This window comes from Delphinus delphis, chromosome 4 (assembly GCF_949987515.2).
Source record: "Delphinus delphis chromosome 4, mDelDel1.2, whole genome shotgun sequence".
In the NCBI taxonomy this organism is placed as follows: Eukaryota; Metazoa; Chordata; class Mammalia; order Artiodactyla; family Delphinidae; genus Delphinus; species Delphinus delphis.
This window is the reverse complement of record NC_082686.1, coordinates 103,002,809-103,016,373: the sequence shown is the minus strand read 5'-3', so window position 1 is coordinate 103,016,373 and position 13,565 is coordinate 103,002,809. Positions and strand designations below refer to the sequence as shown.

At 37.0% G+C, this 13,565-nt stretch overlaps 1 protein-coding gene across 1 annotated transcript in view; it reads left to right on the top strand.

Moving 5' to 3' along the window:
- Window positions 1–13,565, top strand: part of OTOL1 (otolin 1) — a 61,909-nt gene that overhangs the window by 40,795 nt on the left and 7,549 nt on the right. The window contains exons 4-5 of the mRNA XM_060010010.1: window positions 5,575–5,946; window positions 9,058–9,147. Of these exons, the coding sequence (XP_059865993.1) occupies window positions 5,575–5,946; window positions 9,058–9,147 (462 nt within the window). The remainder of the gene's footprint in view (window positions 1–5,574; window positions 5,947–9,057; window positions 9,148–13,565) is intronic.

Genomic DNA, 13,565 nt, shown 5'->3' with positions numbered 1-13,565 from the left:
CACCACTTATTGAAGAGGCTGTCTTTTCTCCATCATATACTCTAGCCTCCTTTATCAAAGATAAGGTGACCATATGAGCATGGGTTTATCTCTGGGCTTCCTATCCTGTTCCATTGATCTATATTTCTGTTTTTGCACCAATACCATACTGTCTTGATTGCTGTAGCTTTGTAGTATAGTCTGAAGTCAGGGAGCCTGATTCCTCCAGCTCCATTTTTCTTTCTCAACATTGCTTTGGCTATTTGGAGTCTTTTGTGTTTCCATACAAATTGTGAAATTTTTTGTTCCTGTTCTATGAAAAATGCCATTGGTAGTTTGATAGGGATTGCATTGAATCTGTAGATTGCTTTGGGTAGAATAGCCATTTTCACAATGTTGATCCTTCCAATCCAAGAACATGGTATGTCTCTCCATCTGTTTGTATCATCTTTAATTTCTTTCAGAAGTGTCTTATAGTTTTCTGCATACAGGTCTTTTGTCTCCTTAGGTAGGTTTATTCCTAGATATTTTATTCTTCTTGTTGCAATGGTAAATGGGAGTGTTTTCTTGATTTCACTTTCAGTTTTTTCGTCATTAGTGTATAGGAATGCGAGAGATTTCTGTGCATTAATTTTGTATCCTGCTACTTTACCAAATTCATTGATTAGCTCTAGTAGTTTTCTGGTAGCATCTTTAGGATTCTCTATGTATAGTATCATGTCATCTGCAAACAGTGACAGCTTTACTTCTTCTTTTCCAATTTGGATTCCTTTTATTTCCTTTTCTTCTCTGATTTCTGTGGCTAAAACTTCCAAAACTATGTTGAATAATAGTGGTGAGAGTGGCCTTGTCTAGTTCCTGACCTTAGTGGAAATGGTTTCAGTTTTTCACCATTGAGAATGATGTTGACTTTGGGTTTGTCATATATGGCCTTTATTATGTTGAAGCAAGTTCCATCTATGCCTACATTCAGGAGAGTTTTTATCATAAATGGGTGTTGAATTTTGTCAAAAGCTTTTTCTACATCTATTGAGATGATCATATGGTTTTTCTCCTTCAGTTTGTTAGTATAGTTTATCACATTGATTGATTTGCCTATACTGAAGAATCCTTGAATTCCTGGGGTAAACCCCAGTTGATCATGGTGTATGATCCTTCTCATGTGCTTCAGGATTCTGTTTTCTAGTATTTTGGCAAGGATTTTTGCGTCTATGTTCAACTGTGATATTGGCCTGTAGTTTTCTTTTTTTGAAACATCTTTGTCTGGTTTTGGTATCAGGGTGATGGTGGCCTCATAGAATGAGTTTGGGAGTGTTCCACCCTCTGCTATATTTTGGAAGAGTTTGAGAAGGATAGGTTTTAGCTCTTGTCTAAATGTTTGCCAGAATTCATCTGTGAAGCCATGTGGTCCTGGGCTTTTGTTTGTTCGAAGATTTTTAATAACAGTTGAAATTTTAGTGCTTGTGATTAGTCTGTTTATATTTTCTATTTCTTCCTGGTTCAGTCTCAGAAGGTTGTGTTTTTTAAGAATTTGTCCATTTCTTCCAGGTTGTCCATTTTATTGGCATATAGTTGCTTGTAGTAATCTCTCATGATCCTTTGTATTTCTTCAGTGTCAGTTGTTACTTCTCCTTTTTCATTTCTAATCCTGTTGATATGAGTCTTCTCCCTGTTTTTCTTGATGAGTCTGGCTAATGGTTTATCAAATTTGTTTATCTTCTCAAAGAACCAGATTTTAGTTTTATTGATCTTGGCTATCATTTCCTTCATTTCTTTTTTATTTATTTCTGATCTGATCTTTATGATTTCTTTCCTTCTGCTAACTTTGGGGTTTTTTGGTTCTTCTTTCTGTAATTGTTAGGTGTAAGGTTAGGTTGTTTATTTGAGATGTTTCTTGTTTCTTCAGGTAGGATTGTATTGCTGTAAACTTCCCTCTTAGAACTGCTTTTGCTGCATCGCATAGGTTTTGGGTCGTTGTGTTTTCACTGTCATTTGTTTCTTGGTATTTTTTGATTTCCTCTTTGATTTCTTCACTGATCTCTTGGTTTTTTAGTAGTGTATTTTTTAGGCTCCATGTGTTTGTATGTTTTACAGTTTTTTTCCTGTAATTGATAACTAGTCTCATAGTGTTGTGGTCAGAAAAGATACTTGATATGATTTCAACTTTCTTAAATTTACTAAGGCTTGGTTTGTGACCCAAGATGTGGTCTATCCTGGAGAATGTTCCATGAACACTTGAGAAGAAAGTGTATTCTGTTGTTTTTGGATGGAATGTGTTATAAATATCAATTAAGTCCATCTTGTTTAATGTATCATTTAAAGCTTTTGTTTCCTTATTTATTTGCATTTTGGCTTTTCTGTCCATTGGTGAAAGTAGGTGTTAAAGTCCCCTACTATTACTGTGTTACTGTCGATTTCCCCTTTTGTGGCTGTTAGCATTTGCCTTATGTATTGAGGTGCTCCTATGTTGGGTGCGTAAATATGTACAATTTTTATATCTTCTTGGATTGATCCCTTGATCATTGTGTAGTGTCCTTCTTTGTCTCTTCTAATAGTCTTTATTTTAAAGTCTATTTTGTCTGATATGAGTATTGCTACTCCAGCTTTCTTTTGATTTCCATTTTCCTGGAATATCTTTTTCCATCCCCTCACTTTCAGTCTGTATGTGTCTGAAGTGGGTCTGAAATGGGTCTCTTGTAGACACCATTTATATGGATGTTGTTTTTGTATCCATTCAGCCAGTCTCTGTTTTTTGGTTGGAGCATTTAATCCATTTACATTTAAGGTAATTATCGATATGTATGTTCCTATTACCATTTTCTTAATTTTTTTGTGTTTGTTATTGTAGGTCTTTTCCTTCTCTTGTGTTTTCTGCCTACAGAAGTTCCTTTAGCATTTGTTGTTAAGCTGGTTTCATGGTGATGAATTTTCTTAACTTTTGTTTGTTTGTAAAGGTTTTAATTTCTTTGTCGAATCGGAATGAGATCCTTGTTGTGTAGCGTAATCTTTGTTGTAGGTTTTTCCCTTTCATCACTGTAAGTATATCCTGCCACTCACTTCTGGCTTACAGAGTTTCCACTGAAAGATCAGCTGTTAACTTTTTGGGGATTCCTTTGTATGTTATTTGTTGCTTTTCCCTTGCTGCTTTTAATATTTTTTATTTGTATTTAATTTTTGATAGTTTGATTAATATGTGCCTTGGTGTGTTTCTCTTTGGATTTATCCTGTGTGGGACTCTCTGCACTTCCTGGACTTGATTTACTATTTCCTTTCCCGTATTAGGGAAGTTTTCAACTATAATTTCTTCAAATATTTTCTCAGTCCCTTTCTTTTCCTTTTCTTCCTCTGGGACCCCTATAATTCGAATGTTGGTGAGTTTAATGTTGCCCCAGAGGTCTCTGAGACTGTCCTCAATTCTTTTCATTATTTTTTCTGCTCTGTGGTAGTTATTTCCACTATGTTATTTTCCAGGTCACTTATCTGTTCTTCTGCCTCAGTTATTCTGCTATTGATTTCTTCTGGAGAATTTTTAATTTCATTTATTTTGTTGCTCATAATTGTTTGTTTGCTCTTTAGTTCTTCTAGGTCCTTGTTAAACGTTTCCTGTATTTTCTCCATTCTATTTCTAAGATTTTGGATCATCTTTACTATCATTACTCTGAATTCTTTTTCAGGTAGACTGCATATTTCCGCATCATTTTTTTTGGTCTAGTGGGTTTTTACCTTGCTCCGTTATCTGTTGTGTATTTCTCTGTCTTCTCATTTTGCTTAAGTTACTGCATTTGGGGCCTCCTTTTCGTAGGCTGCAGGTTCATAGTTCCCATTGTTTTTCGTGTCTGCCCCAGTGGGTAAGGTTGGTTCAGTGATTTGTGTAGGCTTCCTGGTGGAGGGGACTAATGCCTGTGTTCTTGTGGATGAGGCTGGAATTTTCTGGTGGGCAGGACTGCATCCAGTTGTGTGTTTTGGGGTGTCTGTGAACTTAGTATGATTTTAGGCAGCCTCTGTGCTAATAGGTGGGGTTGTGTTCCTGTGTTGCTAGTTGTTTGGCGTGGGGTTTCCAGCACTTGAGCTTGCTGATCATTGAGTGGAACTGGGTGTTAGTGTTGAGATGGAGATCTCTGGGAGAGCTCTTACCAATTGATATTATGTGAGGCCAGGAGGTCTCTGGTGGAAAAGTGTCCTGAACTCGGCTCTCCCACCTCAGAGGCACAGGCTTGGCACCCGGCCAGAGCACCAAGACCCTGTCAGCCCCACGGCCAGATACGTGGGCATTTTCTTGCCTTTTGGGAAGTCTGAGGGCTTCTGCCAGCATTCAGTAGGTGTTCTGTAGGAGTTGTTCCACATGTAGATGTATTTTTGATGTATTTGTGGGGAGGAAGTTGATCTCCACATCTTACTTCCCTGCCATCTTGAAGGTCCTATGGTTGAGGCTTTGATATTATTCAGACGTGGATTTAAGTTCTGACTTAATAACTTGTGGGTTGTGTGATCTTGAACAAGGTATGTAACCACCTGGTGCCTCTTTCCTCATCTGTGAAGGTGAGTGAGAGTGTTGTCTACCTGGCAGAGCTGTTTTGAGAACAGATTGGATTGATGAATATAAGGCACCTACTCTTTGTAGGGATTCTATAAATAGTAGGTGTTGTTACTATCCTTATTTCCATTCTCTTTTCTCTCTTACTGTTTATCTTAAACACTCCTTCCTTTTCCAATCAGAAATCATGCATTTCTAACCCTGGCTACCTGTTAGCAGCCACTGGACTACTGGGAGTGTCTGGGGAATGGAATATTATGAACTCTCAAAATTTCATTTCATCAGGAACCTTATATCCCTTTGAACAGTGATAAAAGCCTTAATAAGAATAACCACTATTTGGCCCATTAAAATAATACAAAGATAAATGTGAGTTTGCAGAAAAACCCTTAAATTATAAAGCAAAGAATTGGAGAGTTAAATGGCATGTGAAGAATCTGAAGACATAACACATATTTAAATTTATGATTTTTTATTCTCTCTATTTATTACAACAGATTCTAAAAGATTGTTCTCATAACAAGACCATTATCCTGAGTAGATTTAAGGACTCTTTTACCAGTATTTTTTCTTGAAATAATTGAGTTTGCTGAAATAAACAATTCAGCTCAATATTTTTCATCTCCCTCTAATACAGATGTATTTGATTCCTATAAATCTGGGTGAAGTCAGTCATGATTTTATTCATATTTGTTTTCCACAGGGTATATGAGCTATTAAGTCATGTTGCATTTATTATAGATCATGTTTGCTTTTTGGCAAGATAATTTTAACGATTGAGAACAGTATTTTAGTACGTGTAACACTGGGAAAACAACCAGAAAGGAGAATTGAAGCAAAATGTTCCTTACAACAAATACTTTAAGTAAATAAAATATTCCATTGTGAATCAAGCATACATTTACATATGAAATGTATAAAAATCATTTAGTATTATGCATACTGTTCATTCTTATGGTTCATATATGTATATATATTCCTCTCATATAAGAATATATCTATATCACTTTGTCTTTTTGTTTGTAATATATGTATATATTCCCATTATATCTTTCTTCCAGCCTCAAATATGTGGATATTTTCTTGGTTTTGTGCCATTTTGATTATCTTGGCTGTTGCTGGTGTGGACACAATAGTAAAGACCACACCATATACCAAATTCACGAAGAAGTCTGAGGGAAAAGAGATGCCAAAGGGTCCAAAGCCATCCAGTGGCCAACCTCCAGAAGAAGAAGAAACTCCCTTCACAGAAGCAGCTGAAATGGCAGAACCAACCCCTGACCCCTCAGCTTTCAATTCTGTCTTTGGTGCTGCCACCCTCTTCCCCTCTGAAAACCTCACTCTTGACACGGCTGATTTCTTCTTGAATTGCTGTGATTGTTGTTCATCTGGACCAGGGCAAAAAGGAGAACCTGGAGAGACTGGAAAACCAGGTATTTGAAAATATACAAGGCCCTATATTTCTCACTTGTACATCCTGAGTTGAGAGGTGGTGGTTTGGTGGTGGAATTGCCCCAAGGGTTTCTACATTGTCATGCGAATGGGACAAGCCTAGGTGTAACACTGTGACAAATGCAATGGGTTCTGTTGCCCAGTGGGGTAGCCAGAGTCCCATGTATGGCTATTAATATTAAAATTAAATGAGATTAAAAATTCAATTCCTCAGTCACACGGGTCCCATTTGAAGTGCTCAGTAGCCACGTGTGGCCAGTGGGCAGCACAGATATAGAGCATTTCCATAATTGCAGAAAGTTCTACTGGATGGTGCTTGTTAGAGCAGAGACTGGCCTACCAACCCTAGCACTGGTGTGTAGTCCTTCCAGTTACACAATCTTTTCATTAATGGCTGATGTAAATAGGGTAAGTGAAAATTCTGTGGTCTGGTAAGAATGTATACTGACTGATGGGGTTTTGGAGTTCTACTTGTAGTTAGGATTAGAAATGGAATGCCTGTGAGGTGGAGAATAAAGGCAGGATTCAGTTCACTTCTCATTGAAATTCTGAGGCAACACAGTCTCCTTGCCCAGCAGTTTTCTCCATTGAACGTCACGGTTAAATATTTCAAAATTTCAGATGTCTTTCATGTATACAGTATGAATATACTCTCACTTTTATTGTAATACAGTTCAGCTTTCACATGTCCTACAGCAGAGAATTCAAGGAAAAAGTGAGATCAGAATGTCAATTTCAAATCCACTTTTCCCTGAAAGAATTACATATAAATATTTGTTGTGTCTTGCCTGAAGAATTTAAAGTTATAAAATCAGGAATTCTGCATCCTCATTAAGCTTTTCATTTATTTCATCCCATTTCAGGAAGCTTTTGGGAAATGTGATCAGTGTTTATGTGGAGGTGGTATTGAATGGGAAAGAAGCTGGGCAGGGGTCTGGGGAACCAAGATTTCAGGCTTGCCAAAACATTACTGGAGATCTAATTAGACTGAGAAAATTATATTTACCAGGATTTCTCTTAGTATCATGTCTGGCAAGCTGCTAGTGGGGAGCGGGAGGGGGTCATGTAAACACAGCTGGTTGCTAAACTGTCTTATAAGTCATAGCATCAGGGCTTTTGTCTTACCCAGTGGTGGATTTAGCTGCACTGTTCTTAGAGCTCAGCTTATTACATACATTAATTAACACACATAGTACATACATCACATTTGTGTTATCTACTGTAATGTGAATAATAAATGTAGACTTTAAAAGTTATGAGCCTAATTTTACAGAGTTTCTGAATGAAAGTGTTTTGAAGTATACAGCTCAGCTCTATCTAATAGCTCATAAAGGTAAAATTCCATTTGAAATTTTATCTCCAGCTTCTCTCATTAATTCAGTTATATAATAGCTACCTACTATGTGCCAATAACTGTTAAGCACTTTATGTTGTTTCTCATCTTTGTAGAAAATGATTAAAATATTATTACATTTCAGTGCATAATTTAATTGCATTTCAGAGAGTTTCAGGTAATTCTAGAGGTTATAGCACCTGAGAGTATAGAAGCTGGTGTCAAACTCGGTGTGTGCACCCTCCAGCCCCAGCTCTTCCATTAGGTCCAGCCTTCCGATATTTACACTAAACTAACCAAGATGTACACCCTGCCTAGATGGAAGGGGCAGCCTGCCTGCCCCTTGTGCCCTTGCAGGCAGTTGCTGTGTGCTCCCTGTGTGTTTCCCTCATAACCACATTGGGCATTTGGGGGTCGTGAGGAAGGGGGGTCACTGCACAGTGAACTGTAATTGATCATTTTGCTTGCTTCTGCCTCCCCTGCTCTTTGTTCTCCATTCCTTTCCTCTCTGCTCTTCCTTCTTTTTTAGACAGAAGAGCTTAACCACCACTTTGGCTTCTTAAGCTTGCCTTCAGCCTTAACCTCCATTGTATGCAATTTATTAAAGCTTTTCATCTAAACAAATACAGCGTTCTTTCAAAGAGGAAATTCAACAGATTGAAAATAATTTTCTCCATCCCATCAACTTAATTATAATAATTAAGATGAAAGATTACAATTTAATTGAGTGTACTTATTTATATGGTTAACTTTCAAAGAACCTGGCCATAAATTATTCCAATCAAGCTTGAACAGGGCTGGGGTTGCAGGAACGATAACTGTCCTAGGCTTGGGTGTCTGTGTGGCCCAGGTAAGTGGAAGTGGACCTGGGCTGCTGGGATGAGCGAGGACACCAGTGAGGTCTGAGTCCTGCACCATCTGCCCCTCCCCTGCCCCTCAGCCTCTTTTACCCTGATCGCTAGCTCCGCCCATGGTGCTCTTCTTTCAGTTTCTTAAAAACACCACGGTCTTTTCTACTCTTGTTTTTCCTGAAATACTCATCCATGTTTTTTTTTTTTTTTCTTTGTCTCAGAAATTTCTAATTTGTTCATTGGGTCTTAGCTTAATGACATTTTTTTCCAGGAGGTATCCTCTGATCCCATAAATCAGTTCTTTTTTAAACCACCATCTACAATAGGAACTTTCTCTTTTCTTTACATAACTAACAACAGTGTGGCCATTTCTATTTATTTGTGTGGTTATTTGTTCATGTTTATCTTTCATGGACTCTCAGCTCCATGAGGGAAGGGACTGCTGGAATGTTGATGGCTGATTCCTGACACCTATCAGGATGCTTGGTGTGTAGGGGGACTCAGCAATTTTTCCTGAATGAGTATATAAGTGAAGGAATGGGAAAACCAAAAGTGTTAGGTATTGTGGTTTTACTTCCAATTTGAAAGTGTGGTCCACATGAGGTTAAGAGTCAGATAATCATCTTTTCTTGTTGTTTGATATAGTACTGCTTCTCTGAATCATTTGATCACTGCCATGAATTCAGTGATAAGTACTAATGGGCTCAATTTATCTATTCAGGTAGTGCAAAATTGCAAATCAGACAAAAATATTGTCCTTAGAACTCTGTAATAGTTTATTCTCACCCAGATTTTATCATTAGGATACTGACAGTCATTGGCCTCAATAAAATGACTGATTTTTTTGGAAGTAATGAATTTCAAAAGAGAATTTTTCTACCCTGATGTTTTTTAAATCTCATTTCCAGGTTTTAAGGGAGAAGCTGGTGGTATGGGGATCCTAGGGCCACCAGGAGTTGCTGGACCCCAAGGTCCAAAAGGCCAGAAAGGAGAGAAGGGTAGGTAATTATATCCATTTCATGTCAAAACTCAAGAGATGTTCTGCATCATTTTTAAGAAGAGCAGCTTGTTAAGTAAATACCAGATTCTTGCAGGTGGATCTATTTTTTAAAATGTAAAAACTTGGTAAAGCATATTGTGAGTTATATTTGATATAAAAATGTGAACTTTATAAATAGCCAATTGAGAAATTTTAAACTTGCCTGGTAATATACTCCCCCCCTCCCACACATACCTTTTCTGTTCCTTGTAGTTCACCTGGCTGACTCAGTGACTGGGAGCCACAGGGCATAGACTCTGGGGAAGGGTCCTTTCCTATATACTCCTGTTTGAATTCTTCTTTATGATACAAATTAATTTCATACTACATAAAACTAATCAGAGCAGGCAATCCTCTAGAATATTCCATATAGATGGATAGCCTACCTACTAAGGAGAGTATGACATATCCTTTGGCTTACTCTCAAATCAGGGGCAGTGTCAACGGTGGGAAGAGAACTGAATTAAAATGGAAGAAGTCAAGCTATTTGCAGTGACCTTGGACCCGTCACTTTACCTCATCTGGAAATTGAGAGGACTAGACTAGATATTTATTTGTACCCTGTTTAAAGAAGATTTGTCATTACGGGGGCTTTCCTAGATCTTTTCCAGCTCAGAAATTCTGTAATTCCATAGATGTATCAGCAAAGAGGGTGCTCTGCTCTGGGAAATCCCTGGTTCTATAATTGCTTCAAGGTATTGAGGGAAGGTTATAGATTCACTGGGACATTTAGAAATTCCTCAGGGAATACCACCAGCCTGTAGAAATACTATATATCCATCAAGTTAAATGTTTTAGCCTTAGTGTCACGTGTCAAAAGACATAATATCATCTATACATCACCCTCTGCATGGCTCAGGAACCGCCTAACTCATTTCTGGTAGAACATTCAGTGAAGTAATTACTCAAAAAAGATGCTAAGGTAAGAGAGAGCACTTCGCACTTGTCAGTTATGCGATTTTCATTCTTGGAAGCATTTAAGCCTTTTGTGGCTGAATTATGTTAGCAGAAAGCCCTGTGAAATAAAGATGAGTGATGAACCTCCTCAGTGATTCATACATTTTGAAAGTTAGACTTCTGGAAGTAGAAGAAAACAACAGGGAAGTATTATAAAATGAGGTTCTTAAGAATATGCTTTGATGAAGGATCAAAAGTATAAAATCATTTAGCCAGTCTCTATAAAGTGACAACTGTATTTTCCTTTTACTTCCACTTAACTTGGACTCTTAGTTAAGACTTAAAGTTAAAAAAATAAATGAGTAGAATGACTGTATTTTTTACTCAATCATTATCTGATTGAGTAAATTCATTATAAGCAGTTAAACTCTTTAAATGAACTCGAGAACCAGAATAACTGCAGTGAAGGTCAGGATATGAATATTGACAAGGACTGGGAATAGAATTATTCCTTCACTTCCATTCATAGTTATGCTCTTTCTCTTCAAAGGTATACAGATGTTCTCCTGATGGCCTATGGGTAAATTTCCAATTTTTTTTTTTTTTTTTTATTGTGGTACGCGGGCCTCTAACTCTTGTGGCCTCTCCGTTGCGGAGCACAGGCTCTGGACGCGCAGGCCCAGCGGCCATGGCTCATGGGCCCAGCCACTCCGCGGCATGTGGGATCTTCCTGGACCACGGCACGAACCCGTGACTCCTGCATCGGCAGGTGGACTCTTAACCACTGTGTCACCAGGGAAGCCCTAATTTCCAAATTTTAAATGGAATGATAAAGAGGAGCAAGCTACTTAGAAAACTCTGTTGAGCAGCTTATGGTGGGATTTCTCTAGCTAGTCTTATGAAATTTGCTTGAATTGCTTTTCATGACTTTTATTTATGTATTTATTTATTTATTTACAGCCATTGTGCTTTTATTATAAAATTAATAAATTCTTTATAGTAGATTATTAAATACTGGCATATTTATACAATGGTAATGAGAACCAACAAACAACTATATGCAACAGTATAAATCAATTTTACAAATATAATGTTGAGCAAAAGAATTCAGACACAAAAGATTACATACTATACAATTTCAATTATATAGTGGTTAGTACAAACCCCCCAAAGTCTATGATGCTAAAAGTCAACTGTAGTTACTCTCAAAGGTTAGGCTGTGACAAAAAGGGGACACAATAGAGTCTTCTGGGACACTGATAATATTCTGGTTTCTTACACAACATTGTAAATCAACTATACTTCAATTAAAAATAAAATAAAAGAGATTAAGAAACTAAAAAAAATTATTTTGGTTTCTTCTTTGAAAAATTTTTATTGGGGTATAGTTGCTATAAAGTGAATCAGCTATACATATACATATATGCCCTCATTTTTGGATTTCCTTCCCATTTAGGTCACCGCAGAGCATTGAGTAGAGTTCCCTGTGCTTTACAGTACGTTCTCATTAGTTATCTATTTTATATATAGTATCAATAGTGTATATATGTCAATCCCTATCTCATAATTCATCCTACCCACACCCTTTTCCCCTTTGGTATCCATACGTTTGTTCTCTACGTCTGTGTCTCTATTTCTGCTTTGCAAATAAGATAATCTATACCATTTTTTAAGAATCCACATATATGGGATAATATATGATATTTGTTTTTCTCTTTCTGCCTTACTTCACTCTGTATGACAGTCTCTAGGTCCATCCACACCTCTACAAATGACCCAGTTTCATTCCTTTTTTATGGCTGAGTAATATTCCATTATATATATGTACCACATCTTCTTTATCCATTCCTCTGTTGATGGACATTTAGGTTGCTTCTATGTCCTGCCTATTGTAAATAGTGCTGCAATGAACATTGGGGTGCATGTCATGTGTCTTTTTGCATTATGGTTTCTCTCAGTATATGCCCAGTAGTGGGATTGCTGGGTCATATGGCAGTTCTATTTTTAGTTTTTTAAGGAACCTCCATACTGTTCTCCATAGTGGTTTTATCAATTTACATTCCCATCAACAGTGCAAGAGGGTTCCCTTTTCTCCACATCCTCTCCAGCATTAATTGTTTGTAGATTTTTTGATGACGGCCATTCTGACTGGTGTGAGGTGATACCTTATTGTAGTTTTGATTTGCATTTCTCTAATAATTACTGATGTTGAGCATCCTTTCATATGTTTGTTGGCAATCTGTATGTCTTCTTTGGAGAAATGTCTATTTAGGTCTTCTGCCCATTTTTGGATTGGGTTGTTTGTTTTTTTCATATTGAGCTGCATGGGTTGCTTATATATTTTGGAGGTTAATCCTTTGTCAGTTGCTTCGTTTGCAAATATTTTCTCCCATTCTGAGGGTTGTCTTTTGGTCTTGTTAATGGTTTCCTTTGCTGTGCAAAAGCTTTGAAGTTTCATTAGGTCCTTCCCATTTGTTTATTTTTGTTTTTATCTCCATTTCTCTAAGAGGTGGGTCAAAAAGGATCTTTCTGTGATTTATGTCATTGAATGTTTTGCCTATGTTTTCATCTAAGAGTTTTATAGTGTCTGGCCTTACATTTAGATATTTGGTCCATTTTGAGTTTATTTTTGTGTATGGTGTTAGGGAGTGTTCTAATTTCATTCTTTTACATGTAGTTGTCCAGTTTTCCCAGCACCACTTATTGAAGAGACTGTCTTTTCTCCACTGTATATTCTTGCCTCCTTTATCAAAAATAAGGTGACTGTAGGTGCATGGGTTTATCTTTGGGCTTTCTATCCTGTTCCATTGATCTATATTTCTGTTTTTGTGCCAGTACCATACTGTCTTGATTACTGTAGCTTTGTGGTATAGTCTGAACTCAGGGAGCCTGATTCCTCCAGCTCCGTTTTTCTCTCTCAAGATTGCTTTGGCTTTGGGGTCTTTGTATTTCCATACAAATTGTAAAAAATTTTTGTTCTAGTTCTGTGAAAAATGCCATTGGTAATTTGATAGGGATTGCATTGAATCTGTAGATTGCTTTGGGTATTATAGTCATTTTCACAATATTGATTCTTCCAATTCAAGAACATGGTATATCTCTGTTTGTGTCTTTTTTTATTTCTTTCATCAGTATCTTATAGTTTTCTGAGTACAGGTCTTTTGCCTCCTTAGGTAGGTTTATTCCTAGATATTTTATTCTTTTTTTTGCAATGGTGAATGAAATTGTTTCCTTAATTTCTCTTTCTGATCTTTCATTGTTAGTGTATAGGAATGCAAGAGATTTCTGTGTATTAATTTTGTATCATGCAACTTTACTAAATTCATTGATTAGCTCTAGTAGTTTTCTAGTGGCATCTTTAGGATTCTCTATGTATATTATCATGTAATCTGCAAAGAGTTACAGTTTTACATATTCTTTTCCAGTTTGTATTCCTTTTATTTCTTTTTCTTCTCTGATTGCTGTGGCTAGGACTTCCAA